Source organism: Xenopus laevis, chromosome 9_10S, assembly GCF_017654675.1.
Source record: "Xenopus laevis strain J_2021 chromosome 9_10S, Xenopus_laevis_v10.1, whole genome shotgun sequence".
In the NCBI taxonomy this organism is placed as follows: Eukaryota; Metazoa; Chordata; class Amphibia; order Anura; family Pipidae; genus Xenopus; species Xenopus laevis.
This window is the reverse complement of record NC_054388.1, coordinates 39,780,442-39,796,554: the sequence shown is the minus strand read 5'-3', so window position 1 is coordinate 39,796,554 and position 16,113 is coordinate 39,780,442. Positions and strand designations below refer to the sequence as shown.

General features: G+C 41.8%; 1 protein-coding gene across 3 annotated transcripts in view; it reads right to left on the bottom strand.

Annotated features, from left to right (window-relative positions):
- Positions 1 to 16,113, bottom strand: part of itgb4.S (integrin subunit beta 4 S homeolog) — a 49,975-nt gene that overhangs the window by 17,543 nt on the left and 16,319 nt on the right. For all 3 annotated transcript variants that reach the window (XM_018238526.2, XM_041578333.1, XM_018238524.2), the window contains exons 8-28: positions 15,663 to 15,926; positions 15,199 to 15,288; positions 14,334 to 14,456; positions 13,422 to 13,589; positions 13,193 to 13,269; positions 9,820 to 10,031; positions 9,315 to 9,418; positions 6,183 to 6,281; positions 5,896 to 6,025; positions 5,302 to 5,421; positions 4,942 to 5,048; positions 4,340 to 4,373; positions 4,002 to 4,187; positions 3,553 to 3,656; positions 3,301 to 3,359; positions 3,191 to 3,214; positions 2,941 to 3,089; positions 2,668 to 2,847; positions 1,909 to 2,057; positions 442 to 649; positions 211 to 359 (exon numbers count right to left, since the gene is read on the bottom strand). In XM_018238526.2, the coding sequence (XP_018094015.1) occupies positions 211 to 359; positions 442 to 649; positions 1,909 to 2,057; positions 2,668 to 2,847; positions 2,941 to 3,089; positions 3,191 to 3,214; positions 3,301 to 3,359; positions 3,553 to 3,656; positions 4,002 to 4,187; positions 4,340 to 4,373; positions 4,942 to 5,048; positions 5,302 to 5,421; positions 5,896 to 6,025; positions 6,183 to 6,281; positions 9,315 to 9,418; positions 9,820 to 10,031; positions 13,193 to 13,269; positions 13,422 to 13,589; positions 14,334 to 14,456; positions 15,199 to 15,288; positions 15,663 to 15,926 (2,736 nt within the window). The remainder of the gene's footprint in view (positions 1 to 210; positions 360 to 441; positions 650 to 1,908; positions 2,058 to 2,667; positions 2,848 to 2,940; positions 3,090 to 3,190; positions 3,215 to 3,300; positions 3,360 to 3,552; positions 3,657 to 4,001; positions 4,188 to 4,339; positions 4,374 to 4,941; positions 5,049 to 5,301; positions 5,422 to 5,895; positions 6,026 to 6,182; positions 6,282 to 9,314; positions 9,419 to 9,819; positions 10,032 to 13,192; positions 13,270 to 13,421; positions 13,590 to 14,333; positions 14,457 to 15,198; positions 15,289 to 15,662; positions 15,927 to 16,113) is intronic.

Here is a 16,113-nt window from a genome sequence, read left to right as displayed (position 1 = left end):
CTGAAAGCCAAGCCATAATAGTAGCAGCCCAGAGGCATGGTCTGGTCAACCATACAGGGATGTTAGTGGTAACAACAGCCTCTTGTATACTTATTCAGATTTCTATGGACAAATTATTCTTAGTTGATGTATAACAGAGTAAGATCAAGATTCGTAATACTGTCATTACTATGTGAATTATGTGAGTGCGTTATTAAGTGAATTAATTACCTTGTACCCTGTGGGTTTTCCAGGAGGAGGCATCCAGTTGAGTCGAATTTTCCTGGCACTGAGAGCCTGGGCGTTCAGGTTGAACGGAGCACCTGTCTTCCCACGGGGTGACTGAACAGACTGGACTGCCATTGCTTTTTGTATAACATCTGGTGGGGGAGGAAAAAATTTAGTCATTTCATTCACTCCCAAAAATTTTCCCAGCACTATTCCCTCAGATCATTGTCTTACCTGCTGTGTCATCAATAGTGATGGTGCATTGTGGGTATTTGCCAATCTTGGCTCCATATTTAGGATTACTGAGTTCTAAAAGGAACTGTTTGACTTGTCTATTTCCCAGCAGAGTGTCAACTTCTGAACGACCAAGTAGCGGGACTAGAATTTCTGACTGTGTGTCATCTTTCTGGAAGGTGAGCTCCCCCTCAGAGAATGTATAATCCTAAGGGGAAACAGGCTACAGTGAACTGAGCAAATAACACGAGAATAATGCAGGGTATAACATTAACATTTACTCCAGCCTTGTAACTTCTACCAACCAGAATTATTAGGATTACATCAACTGATTAAAGGATCAGAAACACCAATAAATGAAAGTGTTTCAAAGGGATGACACTATATTGTACTTTTGCTCTGCACTGGTAAAACTGGTGTGTTTGCTTCAGAAACACTACTATAATCTATATAAACAAGTTGTTGTATAGCCATGGGGGCAGCCATTCAAGCACATGAGATACAGTAGATAACAGATAAGTCCTGAACAGTGTCGGACTGGCCCACAGGGATACCAGGAAAACTCCCGGTGGGCCCTCCTGCTTCAAAACATTTGGTTTATTTCATGGCCATTCCTTATTTGTATGAGAACAAAGAGATCCTTGCTTTTTCACTATAGCTCCTGAGTTAAAGGGAAGTGCATTATGGTCTTATTACGCAGTCACTTTGTCTACTAGGGGTCTTGATTTTAAATGCACTACAAACTTAGAATGCTAATAGATAGTCAGGGCCGGATTTGATAGCATGGTGCTCCAAGGCCCCACTGTCCCAGCGCCAGGCATTTGCGCGTACACGCCTCCCCTGCCGCTGCATGGTCCTAGTGCTAAACAATTAGTGCATGCAACTCCCTTAATGCGCACGTGAGCACTGTCAAGCTCCGGAGCACTAGGGAACGTTGAGTCCCAAGTGCTCCTTAGGATGTGGCTGGGCGACATGCCACCCCTAAAATATTGCCTGCCTAGGCCCAGGCCTTTGTGGCCTTGCCACAAATCGGGCCTGTAGATGGAGGAAGGGAAATATTCACAGGTGTATGTTTGTTGGCTGGGGCTTGAAAGCTCCCTGCTTTCTCACTAGAGCTAGTGCACAATAGTCTTACTACTCAGTCTGGGGAACTTGATTTTAAATGCACTACAAACTTAGAATGCTCACAGATTTATAGGACTTGCATACAATGAGGGGCCTTGACATGACATGTGAGCTTACATATTTTGGCCAAAGTGTGGTACTAAAACCTAATTTTTTGTAAAAATAATTTTTAAAGGCAAACCATGCGCTGCCAATTTTTCTCTTTGTGTTCAAATTTTGCCTTTTTATCGTTTATAGCAGCTGGTCAACGCCACAGTGTGGGTTAGACTGAGCGCTGGAATTTTTTTTGTGTTTTGTGTACAAGTGTACAAGTATTTGTGTATCTTCCATTGCCATCTTTACCTTCCCCTCCCGAGCAGTCAGGTCCTGGGAACGATATGTGACTTGTGTCTTTCCATTCTGGATGATCTCACGAGAGACTGGGACACGAGCAACCTGTTCATGTCGGCTGTAGGTGTAGGCAGGTTTCACAAACGTCACTATGCTCTTGGCTAAGACAAATAGACACAGGAGGGACATGACATTAGAATAACTGATAGCACAGTTTAGAATTATGCTAATATCATACTTGATGGTTTCTCTGTCAACATGTGTTTGTTGGTGGAAAAAAAAATGTAAAAGTGTCTGTGGCACTTGCCAATGCATTTAATGGCAAGTGGATTTTGGTTTATTAAAGCACTTTTGAGCGTCTTCATGCCAAAAAGCGCCTCTTCCAACACTGATGGGTGGTTGGCATAAACTCGATGACAGGCAGCACAGCGGGTTTGGGACATTTATCTGCTGGCAAAAATACACTGGTGGAGAAACCAATGGTCTGACATTAGTCTAAGGGGCACATTTCCTAAATTTGCAGCGAATTCGCCAATTTACTAAAAGGCAAAGATGACAATTTGCTAGCGAAAAAGCCTCAGCACTAGAGAACTTTCGCACTGTTTTGCGCGCAAATTTTCACTAGCAAAAATTCTCTAGTGAAAATCCAGTAATTTATCAAAGTGCGAACCATACCCTTTTCGCCAAAGTGTACTTAGTGTACAGTACCTGTGATATGGGTGTGCAAATATGATGCCATTCAGTGAGCCTGTGAGGTCACCACTCTCTCACCTTGCTCTTTGATAATAGTAATATTGACCAGTTTCCTCCCCAAACCGGCAATTCCTGTGGGAACTTCCAGAGCTTCCACCAACAGCTGCTTCTCATCATCATCCTCTTCCCTGATGAAGAGAGGAACCCGCACATCTACCAGTTCAACTCCCTCCTGGAACTCCACAAGTCCATGAGCATCTGGGAAGAGAAAGATTTGTCAGATGGGCAAGATGGACAATTGCCATGTGACATAGAGGGAGAAATAAAAAATAAAGAACATCAGTTCCTTACCTCTGTCTGATGTCACCGTATAGTATCCTGGGGAAACCTTCATGTTCTGGAAAGCCTCCTGTGTCACATGTTTCTCTGTCACCTTTACAATCTCAGGTTCAGCCTCCCTGGGAGCCATCAAAATGGTCTCTGCAATAGTGTGATCCTGTCTGGGGGAGGAAGGCAAAGGAACAATAAGTCATAGCAAAAAGAGGTTGGGAGAGTGTTAAGAGGCCCTAGAAAAGATAAAAGGAAATAATATAGGCAATACCTTTTTCCTGCATTGGACTGAAGCCTGGATGGAAAAAAGAGTAAAGTTTCAATTTGGCTAATTTCAGTAACAAAACCAACAGGATAGTTTTATAAATGGAAGGAGCTAACCTGAAAGTTGTCTGTTTCAACTTGTGGGTCCCAGGTATCACCTTGTATACCTCATTTAGCTGGGGAAGATAGGATACAATGAAAAATAGTCTGCAAAGCTTTGGGAGTGATTTATATAGTACAGTCACAGAGCAAACACTGGAAAATGGTCAAAAAAGGAGAAATAAATCAAATTTTTCTGTAGACCAAAGATGGATGAAGACCAAAAGCTACAGCCCCTAGCAATACACATTCCTTTGTTTTCCTACATACCGAATCCTCCACCTCCTGACGCAGCTGGGAACATTCATGGGATTGTGGCTTTGACAGGTTCTCAGTGAATAGCCGGGCAAGACGCAGTGAGACTCCATATGGGACTTGCATCGAAAAAAAGAAAACAACACAGTTTTTCCTCTTAATAATATTTCAGGTGTGCTTTATTTTGCATTAACCCTGAAGTACAGTATCTGGAACACAAAGTCACACTCTTTTCCTAACTAAAATTAATGATGTGCTGACTTAGATATGTCTACCAAGAATATATTATGTCCAAGCACAGCCTACAGTAGAAGGCAGGTAAAAGTTACAGGAATATGTATCCACTTTTAGACCCATGTGTACACATGAAGACTGCTGGGATTATTGAACCTTGAGGAAGTAAGCTGCTTAATAATGTGACGCTAAGCAAATTCTAAATTTTCCAACAGCTTTCTTATACCTACCAAGCTCCTTGGGGTTCAGATCTCCAGAGGAGGGGGGTGGACGTTGCACATTGTTGTTGATCTTCCATCTCACTGTGTCCCCACCCTTGAGGTTCCCTGAGCGCACCAGTGGGGTATTCAGGTAATCAGATGACATCAGGCTTTGCCTCAACATGTAGTGGTCTTCTTTAAATCCCACTGAACGTCCTGTAACAGAATCAGAGGTCAAACAGTATATTTGTCTGCATCATACAGTTGCTGGGGAAGAGCAGTGCCATTGTTATAAACATTGTAAAAGTTTTTGGGACTTAAATATTTTATTAATAGGCAAGAATTTGCCTGTTGAATTTGCCCCTTACCTGGTCCACAGCAAGGAAGCATTGCTAAGCAAGCCTGAAAAATAAAGTTATTTTTATAAGCCAATGTTCTCTTAATGTGATGCTATTAAACTGAGTGCACAAGTTACATTTGCTACAAACGATCCATAATGTCTCCAATTGTTCTAGAGCTGGGATCCCCAACCTTTTGAACCCGTGAGCAACATTAAGTTGTAAAAGGAGTTAGGGAGCAATGCTAGCATGAAAAATGTTCTTGGGATGCCAAATAAGGGCTGTGATTAGCCATTTGGTAGCCCCTATGTGGATTGTCAACCTACATGAGACTGGGTTGTACATTCAGTTTTTATGTAACAAAAACTTGCCTCCAAATCAGTAATTCAAAAATAAGCACTTGGTGTGAGGCCACTGGGAGCAACATCCAAGGGGTTGGAGAGCCACATGTTGCTCACGAGCTACTGGTTGGGGATCACTGTTCTAGAGTGTATCCTTTGATGCCCTCATCTCCTCATTCCCATTCATTGCTTTTGTACTACTGTCCTCTCATCACAACCAATATCCACTATGAAGGGAGCTTTTCTGTCAGTTCTGCATCATGCATCTACTTTTCTCTATATCATACTCACCTTGCAACAGGCACAGTATTTCCAGCAAAGGAGCAATAAGAGCCCAAGCAGAAGCATCAGAAAGATGAGAAGAGGAATAAGCCATAGGAAGGCTCCAGGAGGACATTCTGTTGAATAAAGAGACGTCATGGTTGGGAGGGGAGTTTAAGAGTAGAGACAAGGTTCTCGGCACATGGAGGTAAATCAGAGATAATGGAAGTGTAAGAGGTAACTCGGTATTAACTAGTTGACAAGTTGCCCAATAGAGCAGGCAGGGTAACAGCGAATGGTTATCAGGAGGATAGCGAAATAAAATAACTGTTGGATGAACTGTGAAGTGTATATGAAAGAACTGGGGCAGAGCAGAATGGTCAGGTTTACCCTTTTTGTTTTTGACCAGCACAGTGTAGTTTCCTTGCACTGCGTTTGGGTCTACTGTGTACTCGTAGGTGCAATCGTCTTCTTCGTCCCGGAAAGTGCAGTTCTCGGTCCTTTCATCCACTGCCACAATAGAAGAAAAGGAGAGAAATTATGGAAATAAGAAATCCCAGGAAAGGAGTTACAAAAGACAGACCAATTACAAAGCAGGAAAGCTGATGCCCCCCAAAAAAAGGCTGTTGGGGTATGCAGGGGTAACGCTTGAAAACAGGTAAATTTGGCTTGGATGTGTAAGGCATAAATGGAAAAGTGTCTATTGATTTTTTTTCTATTGACTTTTTTCCCCTAGGGGCCCCTAACTAAAGCTGAAGTCTCAGGGCAAACAACCGCACTTGTACTAAAACTGGATTTGATTGGCAGCTGGGAGGTTGATGATGTAGGCATCTCCCTAACCCTGGTGATATATGGATTTTCTAGCTCAGAACAACCAATCAGGGTTCTGTGTATAGCTGAAATATACTCTATGTAATAAATGTAGTTACTGGGTGTAATTTATGAGTTGAAACTGCAAAGGCAGCTCTATCTCCAAACACTTACCTTTCTTCAACTCATCCACCATTTTAATCATAATTTCACACGCTTCACATTTTTTGCCCTTATTCTCTCCTGTTCCCCAGGCCTGGCACTGCACACATGTCCGTAGATCTTCGCACACGCCCAGTTGGCGCTACCAATAAAACGGCACAGATCAGAATGAACACTTAAGGTCAGATGTTTATACAGACAAATACCAGCTCCAACAGCACCACAATATGTGAAAGTGCGTTCATCAAAAACAAAATTCACTTATATAATTATTTCAGAATGCATTAATACTCACTTACCAGTGAATAGGAGAATTCACATGTGGCATCTGTATACTGCGACACAGTATCACACAGGCAGCGCCCACATACACACTTCCCACGATTACTGCACAGACCCTGAGAATAAAGAAGGTGATTCTTTTTTTTTACTACCCCAAACATATGTGCATTATACACTTATTAGAAAGTACTAGCAAGAGAAAAGTAAGTAAAATAAGCCAGATCTGTGCCTCGTTTGTTATGTAACCACCTTATTCTCTCTTCTACTGTAGAATCTGTAAAAGCACCCTATGGTCCTCCACATGCTGTATTGATGGATATAAACAAAGACTGATAGAAATGTCTATAAATCATAGAGGTGGAGAATGACATGGGACAGAAATGAATATGTCTTGGTAGGTGGAGTCACCTATAAATTAACTTGTAGTATGATGTAAACAGTGATAGTGATATTCTGAGACAATTTGCAGTTGGTTTTCATTTTTTATTATTTGCGTTTTTTGCGTTATTTAGCTTTTTATTCAGCAATTTTCCAGCAGCAATTTCAGCAATCTGGTTGCTAGGGTCCAAATTACTCTAACAACCATGTATTGTATTAGAATAGGAGACTGGAATATGAATAAGAGAGGGCCTGAATAGAAACATTAGTAATAAAAATAGCAATATTAGTAGCAATAGTAGCAATAACTGTACATTTCTAGCCTTACACAGCATTTGTTTTTTTTTTGTTTTTTTTTGTTTTTTTATTTGAAGTTTTAAACATAATACAATTAGAAGAGCAATAAAGGTATAGTAAAAAAGAGAAAGTTGAGAGAGAAGGGGGGAGGGGAGGTAAGGTATAAAATGTCATATCCATTATATTAGTATATAGGCAGTTAACCAGATTGCACATTTAGCCAGGTACCCCATATCGCTTCAAATTTTCCGGGGCAGCCTCTTGAAAGATAGGTCAGTTTCTGGTTTGAGAGAGTCATTTATCAGTTTTTGCCAGTATTGTAATGTAGGAGGGTTGAGCGATTTCCAGTGCATTAATATGGCTTTTTTTGGCATAATACAGGAGCTGTAGGTAACATATTTTAGCATAGGAGTGTAGCTGCAGCCCCCTAGCTGCAAACTCTATTTAAAAATTTAATTTGTATAAGCCTGTCCCTCATAGATATAGATATCTCTGTTACAAGCTGTAGTGCATCCTTCCATTTTTTGTCATTTAGGTCAGGGATATCTTCTTGCCAGTAGCGATCCTAGAGGGGACGGGCCCTGGTGCGTGATGCGCAGCCAGGCCCCGCCCTCCTCCGTACGGCCGCATTTGGCCGCATTTGTATGTGGCGCACGGACTGCCGGGGGGCGCTGAGGGGGGTGTGGGCCCTCGCATTCCCTGCTCCCCCGGTAGTTCCGCCACTGCTTCTTGCCATTTGCCCTTAACTCTCTCAAGAGAAGAGGGACCAGCGGTAGATAATATCGTATACAACCAGGATTGGGGTTATTTTAGGTCTAACCTGTGTAAGTAGGTCTCAAGGGTCGTCACCTTTAAATTTACAGGTTTTATTGGAAATTGCACGTTGAAAGCATGGCGTAATTGCAGATAACGAAACAGCATATCTGGGTGGGGGTGGAGTTCCTGTGGGATTGTGGCATACGTTTTACAGTCACCCCCAGTGACTATATCACCAAGAGTTTTAATCCCAATCTGTGCCCACCTGGCGATGGAGCAATTGAAAAATTGGTTAGAATTTCCCATATAACATACTTAAAGTTACCTTTAAGGTGAACCACCCCTTTAATGAAAGTTAGGGGGGTTAATTTCCAGCTTTCCAGTTCCTCCAGCACAAACACAATCAGCAGTCATACTCGCTACCCTTAGGAGTTTGTGCAGAATTATAAGGAACTCACACAGAGCATGAATAAACAGGGGAAGGGTTAGGGAGAAGTTCTGAGACTGAGAGGGAATTGTGAGGGAGAAGTTCTGAGACTGAGAGTTACAGTACATATAGTGCTTTATCATTATATAGTTCAACATCATGCTCTGATTCTAACGATTTTTAGCGATCGAATGAATGATTTTTATTCAAACAAAAAAAAACTGCTCTGGAAAAGTGCTCTGGAAGGTCCCCTTAGGCTAACATTGCACTTCGGTAGGTTTAAAGTGGCGAAGTATGAAGTTGAAGTTTTTTTTAAAGAGACAGTACTTCGATTATCGAATGGTCGAATAGTCGAACGATTTTTACTTCGAACCGTTCGAATCGTTCAAATCATTCGATTTGATCGAATTCGATCGAATTTGACCAATTCGATGGTCGAAGTACCCAAAAAATTACTTTGAAATTCAAATATTTTTTTATTCGAATTATTCACTCGAGCTTATTAAATCTGCCCCCATATGTATCCTTCCAAGCTATAGTATTTTATATAAATCTGGCACTGTATCTATCCTGACATGTGTTCTAGGGTAATATATTTTAATCTGGCACTAAATTCATCCTACTGTGTTTTCTTGGAATTATACATGAAACATTTAGACCATGAATTTGGTGTGTAATATGTATTAAATTGACACTGTGTACTCTGGGGGGCATAATACACAAAGTTGCCTTTGCATTGTGCTTTATGTTCATGGGATGTAATATTGGGTTGGCCCGGGATTGAGCATGGATATTTTGTGAAGGGATGCAGAATCTGTTTAGAATATCACACATATACATCCAAAAATAAAGCTGCACTCGGGGAACCTTTAAACAAAATTCAAAATCCATCATTTTTATTTAATACTTTTTAAAAAAAGAGGGTCAACATTGCAATCTGTTCCTAAGACCCAAAGTAGTCTTAGGAACATACCAAAACGTTAACCCTCTTTTTTTAAATGTATTAAATAAAAATTATGGATTTTTAAATATTTTTTTTAAAGGTTCCATGAGTGCACCTTTATTTTTGGATGTATATGTGTATGTTTCTATGAAGTACTAGTTGGTAGCATGTATGTATATTGGCCTGCATATACCAGTATTCCACCACTAGTCTAATGCTGTTGGTGCTGGTAGCTGTAGTCTAATAAAATCTTTAGGACTTCATTTTACCCCCCTCTGATATGCAGCATTGTTGTAACAACCCATGTGCCATACACAGTACCCAGTCTCTCATATGCCACTCACTTACCCCACTCCTATCAAGGCAGGTTTGATTGCTGGTAGGACACTGACAACTGTCTCCTTCCCATCCAGCAACACACACACAGGCTCCCATGTAACAACGCCCTCTGTCTGTAGGTAACAAATTAAAAATCATAGTAACCCGGAAGAAATCGAGATCTAATATTACAATGTAGCGGATTAAATAGCACTAGGGTAGATACCGGTAGCAACCAATCAGCAGTTAATCCCAATCAGTATACTCCAAGGTAGACAAATGAATACTTTCTGATTGGTACATTTTAACACTTACATTAATACGTAAGCCCCTTTTTCTAGATTCAGCAGTTTTTCTCCAAATTTGTGATTTCTTCATGAGATCTTCTGTACTAGTACTATATGTATTATTGGGATTGGGGGTAGTGCTCAAAAACTCTTTGCAACCATACTTGAATCACTGCATAAGACTCCCCAATATAAAGTATTTGGAGCTTTTTATGAAAAGAAATGTATTCATTTTCTAACTTTCTTACCATTGCACATGTATCCAAGAAATCGTGGGCACTGGAAGTTATTGAACTGGCAGAACTCCCCCTGGTACTGTTGGCTTGGGGACTCTGAGTGACACTGACAGGTACCACAGAGGCAGTCACCCCTACCGGAGCAAATCTCCGTACTGCCTGGTGCAATACACGACTGGGTGCTTTTTGTGTCTGTGCTGGAGCAGTTACAGAATTCTCCCCTCCTGAAAGATAAATAGACAATTTGCAGTCAAAAATACAGGAGGGTGGCAGCACTAGCTTTGGATCATGGGTATTATAGTTAAACAAAAGCTGGCATGTTATTTTATCATGTAGCATATTTATGGAATAGCACTCTTTGTGTGTATTCACAGTAAGGTATATTGTTGCCTGGCATTTGATGTGTGACGTACACTGAATCCATTATTTTATTCATAAAGTAATGTAGTATGCTTTTCAAACCACTAGATGGTGGTATATGGATTTTACCTGTGACTTAGACTTGAAAGTGAAATACTCCCTAGATACTTTTATAGAGTGTAAAAGTATTTATCAATACAAAGCTGGCCATAGACGCAAAGATGTGATCGTACGAATTGAGGATTCCTACGATTTTCGGACAGAGTGCGGAGAGTCCCGACATTTTTCATCCGCCGGAGATTGGTCGATCGGACAGGTTAAAAGACTTCTGTCGGCTGCCGATAATATCTCTGCATGTATTGCCGATCGTGCGAATTTCAGAGGGTGACTGTCACTAGCTTTGGTCGGACATAACTTTCGTACGATTGCTGTCAGGGGCAGAACATTGCTGATCTGTTCTTTTACTACTTTATTTGATCGGAATGGTTAGTGACAGGTCGGGAGATGGGAAAGTTCGATCGTACGATGATTAGTACGATCAGATCTTTACGTCTATGGTCAGCTTAATCTGAATTGTGGTTGAGGGTGATATTCTTTTGTCTGGGCAGTGAAGTCACACGGCAGGGAATGGATAGATCAGGGAAGGGTTGGGATGCTGTATGTGACGGGAGCAGAGATGGAGGGCTTAAAATGCTGGGTCGGGTAATGGAACAGTACAGGTAACTGGGGTGGCAAAAAGCTACCCTAAGTAACTTTAAGGGCAAGGGCACATGGCCTGTTAGCTCTGCTGCTCTCAGCCTGCATTTTTTGTAGATTTGCTCTGAGCCAAACAGAGCCGGGCCAACCCGGCCAGGCACCCTAGTCAACCTGGGAAGTCACAGCGCCGTCTGAGTGCGTGCTGGAGTGCGCATGCGCGAAATTATGCTCAGGTGCGTATGCGCCAAATTACGATCACATGCGCAAAATTGCTCTCAGGTGCGCATGTGTTCGAAATTATGCTCGAGCGCACATACGCAGAAGCACAAATGAGGAGAAAATATCAGCGCCAGTCGGGGAGAGACGGGACCAGACAATGGGGTAGGCGACAGAGCAGGTACGTGCCTGGCGCCCCCCCAGCTTTGCGCCCTAAGCACGTGCCTAATCTGCCTACCCCTAGTTCCGCCCTGGAGCCAAAAGCCAATTTTTCTCCAATTAGAGCACTAAAATTGTACAGTACATGCAGGAGGTGGAATCAACCCCAGAAAAACCTCTGTTAGTCAGGTGCAGAACAATGAAAGGCTTTTACAGAAATAGAACACAATAGCACCTTTCAGATGCAGACAAAATGCCCCCAAAATACCATTGTATTGAAGAGGACTAAACTCACTCTGTTCTTGTCAGTGGAAACTTCTGCATTTTTGCCTGATAACACAGTTCTACAAAGGTCTATTTGGGAGTTCTGCACCTGCCAAAATTGCATTTCTCTTGGACGACAAGGCGCCTCTGCGTGCCACTGGTTTAAGGTCAAATTAAGGAATTATGAGTACCTCTGACACTGGCATGTTTCAGTGAAGAAGGGGACATACCAAAGGCTAGAAAGGAACTGAATATATTTGTTAGCCCGTCTCACCCTAACCTGGTCGGTTTCTCTGCTTCACTTTTTAACCAGAAATTTGTCTCAACGCAGAACACAGAGCAACAAAGCAGAGCATTATGCTGGCTACCTCAGGTGGCATTTAACCCAGAAATGGCCCTGTTCACTATGCAGGCATTCGCTGTATCACATAGAAAAAAACAGAGGCAGTGATAATGAAAGTAAATAAAACCTAATCAAGCGGGAGCACAGCTGTTGTTTTAAGCAAATACTGTTATGCAAACTGGGACAGTTATGGAACAGGAAACTCTGCATAATGCCTTTATGTTAAGGGTAATATCCCACAAGGAGTTTGTGGCAACTGAAATAATAAAAATGCAACAGGTGTTATGTAGCTGTCAGCTACACCTTTTAAGGGCTTTAGCACATGGGCAGATTTGGGGAGAATTAGTCGCCTGGTGACTAATCGCCTCTTCTTCGGGTGACAATCTCCCCTTCTCCCTTCTCCCTCCCTGCCTTCCCCCTGCTAAAATGAAAAATCTCCTGCGGCAATACACTCGTGATGCTTAGATTTCCGAAGTCGCCTGAAGTGGACTCATGAGGACAGGCGACTAAATCTCCCCGAATCCGCCATTGAGCTAAAGCCCTTATAAAGCAAGCTATTTTTTCTACAAAGGCAGTGTTATTTTATGCCACTTTATCCTTCCTCTCAACAGGAGAAAATAAAAAATAATGATATTTAGGAAAGAAAGCAGTAAAAAGAATGTAAAAGGGCCCAGATAAAGAATGACTGACTCTTCGGAATTCCTGCCATAAAGCAAGGAGAGACTTTAGGGATCAGGTACAATGCCACACGCTGTGGACAAAGTACAACAAAAAGATGCAATTGTCCATGAGGCATTGTGCAAATAGCCACAGCCACAGCTCTGTCTTGAAGTGCAGAGACCTGAAGACTGCACCTAAAGTAGCACTCGGCTCAGTAGAGGCAGGAGGTAAGATACAAAGTAGGACCCCTGGGAGTAAGTGCTCCATAGATGAGTATAATGGACCATGTTCTTGTGCCCCACGAAGAAACTTCGGGTGACTTCGGAAAATGAATTTCCATCCTGCCGGTGTTTTACATTTTAGCCAGCGGGAAGGCAGGGGAGGCAGTTCGGGGAGATTAGTCACCCCAAAGAAGAGGAGATTTGTCGCCCCAAATCTGCCTGTGTGCCCTGACCCATAATGCTCTTGCACTTGTGCCCTGGGGACTAGTTTTTATGTTTTATTGGAAAAAAGGATGTAGAGACTTTAAAAGCAATCAGCAAAAAAAGCCAACTGATATCAATATCCCTTTAATCCAGAACTAAGTACACACCTTAGTATACTATCACCTGGGACACACCCTGAGCTTATACATTGTGTAGCCTCTAGGAAAGCTTTTACATATCCGGTTACACGAGTGAAACTCACCAGCGGTCCCTGCACTCACAGCGTCCACACACAAAGTCACCATTAAAGCTGCACTTGGGTGAATTCAACGCCTTTTGCTGTAGAAGAAACAGAAGAGTGTATCGGCTGATTTGTAAGTGTGAAGGTATAAGGAACTGAGAAAACTAGGAAGTTTGATATGTTGGCCATCATCTCATTACAAATACAAGGCAGCTCTGTTCTTAAAACATTTTCTATAGGTTGAACTTACCAATTCACAGGGGCAGCTGTCGCAGATCAGAGAAGCATCAATCTTAAGGCCATCTGTAAAGGTGGAAGGTTTGAGGAGAATTTGGCTCCCTTGGTCCTGTGGTGGTAGTTCACACACATGCTGGTTGCCCACCCGCTCTAAAGCCTTCACCTTCACTTTGAAGGTACCCTGGAAGGAAATTTGGGATTTTTCAGTCGGCAGCAGATAAAGCCGAACTTCTGAATCTGGGCAACCAACTGAGGCGGGATGACTGGGGACATTAAAGTTTCCCTGCCAAAAAAACCTTTAACATCAACAATGTGTCATTCTCATGGTAAACAATATATATATATATATATATATATATATATAACGCAAAAGACATGAAAATCCTTTAAATTATATTCTTATAAACGTCTCTTAGTGATGTCATTTTTGTCATATATGGTCATGGAACTCCTCGGTAACTTACAATAAGGGGTACTTTATACACTATATATATATATATATATATATATATATATATATATATATACACACACACACACACACACACACACACACACACACACAGGGGCGATCCTGGCCCCTCTGCCGCCTGCGACAGCCTCAACTTGCCTCATTGGCGAAGCACCCCTGCACACACACACACACACACACATATATCTATACACAGTATATGCACCCCTTTATGCCAACACTTCCCCCTACCCCACCCACCCTGCTTCTCTGCTCATCACTTCACTCCTTACACTGATGCTGCTCTTCCTCACTTCTAGTCTTAATGGTCTGCTGAAACCAATACACAGGATGACCTCATTTACCCCTTTACTCCCAGGAACTTTTGTTTTTTCTTGGAATTGAACCGCCTCTAGTTGTGCCCTAAACACAGGCCTCTTCTGCCTACCCATAGTTCTGGCCGTTGGCACTTACCACCTCCCCCCGGGTGACTTGAAACGATCCTGTTTCAGTAACTTTAGCTGTCTCCGATGAGACTGAGATATCCATCGCACGTGGAGTGTTATCATCTCGGATATCCATCCTGGAGCGAATTTGCTTTAACAAAACAAAAAATTACATTTAATGTAATCTTCTCTGAGGTAAAGGCAGTAAAAGCTCAGAGTTTGCTTGATGTCTCAGTGTCTAATAACTCATCAATTATGCACATCATTAAATGTTTATTTGGTAATTGGGTACACTACAAATGTTGGGCTAAACAGTAGCATGGTTTATAGCTTCACTAGTACTCTAGGAAGGTGGATGCACACACACATGCAGGTCCAATCAGAATTATTCGATGGATGATCAAAGTTTGATGAATAATGGATTTTGGTTAGTGGAAGCAGACCAACCATTTAGACAAACCTACAAGGAATCATTTTGAGACTAGATGCCAAATCCGCTACTTGAAGTTCAGCATTGGATAAACCCTTGCTTGGTTGGAAAGGTCCTAGACTTTCTAGCAAAGAGGTAAATTTTTAATAACAATGCATATGTTATGATAAACAAGCCACCTACCTCTGTGCTCCTCTATTGACTATCAACCTAAATAACCCAATGGCCAGATGTTGCATCCTGAAGCTACTTGGTTAAAGAGTTGACGGCACAACAATGGCATTATACACATGCCACTGAAAACAAAAGCCTACAAAGCACAGCTATGCCCCTGTACCAATGACATTTTATATATTAAGTTCCTACCAAGCAGACATTTGCTTGTAATCTAATTCAAATAGCCAGCTTTCAGAAAATATGACAGTGTAAAATTTTCACCCTCCATAGTATATTCTTTTCATACCGTAAAGGCCTCCTGCAAGAGATCCACAATGTTGGAGGAATCTTCTTTCAATTCTCCAATTTCAGATACTTTGAAATACTTGCTCAGCTTCTACAGGACCAAGAAAAGAGAAACATCACTATCACTTGGACGGAGAAAGGGGACATTTTCTGTGGCTTATAAAATGAAAAATTGAGCTGTCTAGATTTAGATAACTGTGTTCCTGCATCCATTCAGTTAGGAATGGTGGTATTGTCAATAGGACCTGGGTTAAATTACCTTGTTTCTGCTCCCTACAGTCTCAGACCTGTTAGTGTTACTATACTTAAAGTTTGATTTTCCACTTTGTGTTTTTAACGCCGAGGCTACAATTTGCTCATTTGTCTGTTTCCCACTTTGTGTGGTTAACCCCTAGGTCATGAGTTTCATTTCCATTTTTCACATAAGGCAGAACCCCCAACTGTTTCACCAGATTGGACCCTCACATCATAGTAACTGTAGGAGTAGTTGGTGACGGCGAAGATCGGGATGATGTTGTTCTTTGCTAGGAGTCGAACAAGTGAGGGCACAGATGGATAATCCTGAACAGTGTCATGTGTGTAGTATCCAGAGGCATCCAAGTGGCACTGCTCATCATTCCGCTTCAGTATCCCATCAAGGACGTTCATCCCATCAGCTTCATAATGGAATGCTGATTCAGTAGAGAAAACTAACAGATGAGTACTTCCTTTTCTCCAGCCAATTTGACTCTAGGGGTCGAAAAAAGCATCTTTAGTACACACAGTATGCAAACACCTCATTCAAAAAATTACAAAACTTGGCCATACGGCTGATAACTTTGATCATCTAGCAAAAGTTGTCAAATGATAGTCTAAATCAAACTAATGTGGGATGGGATGCCATGCATTTCCTTTGGGAGAATATTAAATGTGGTTC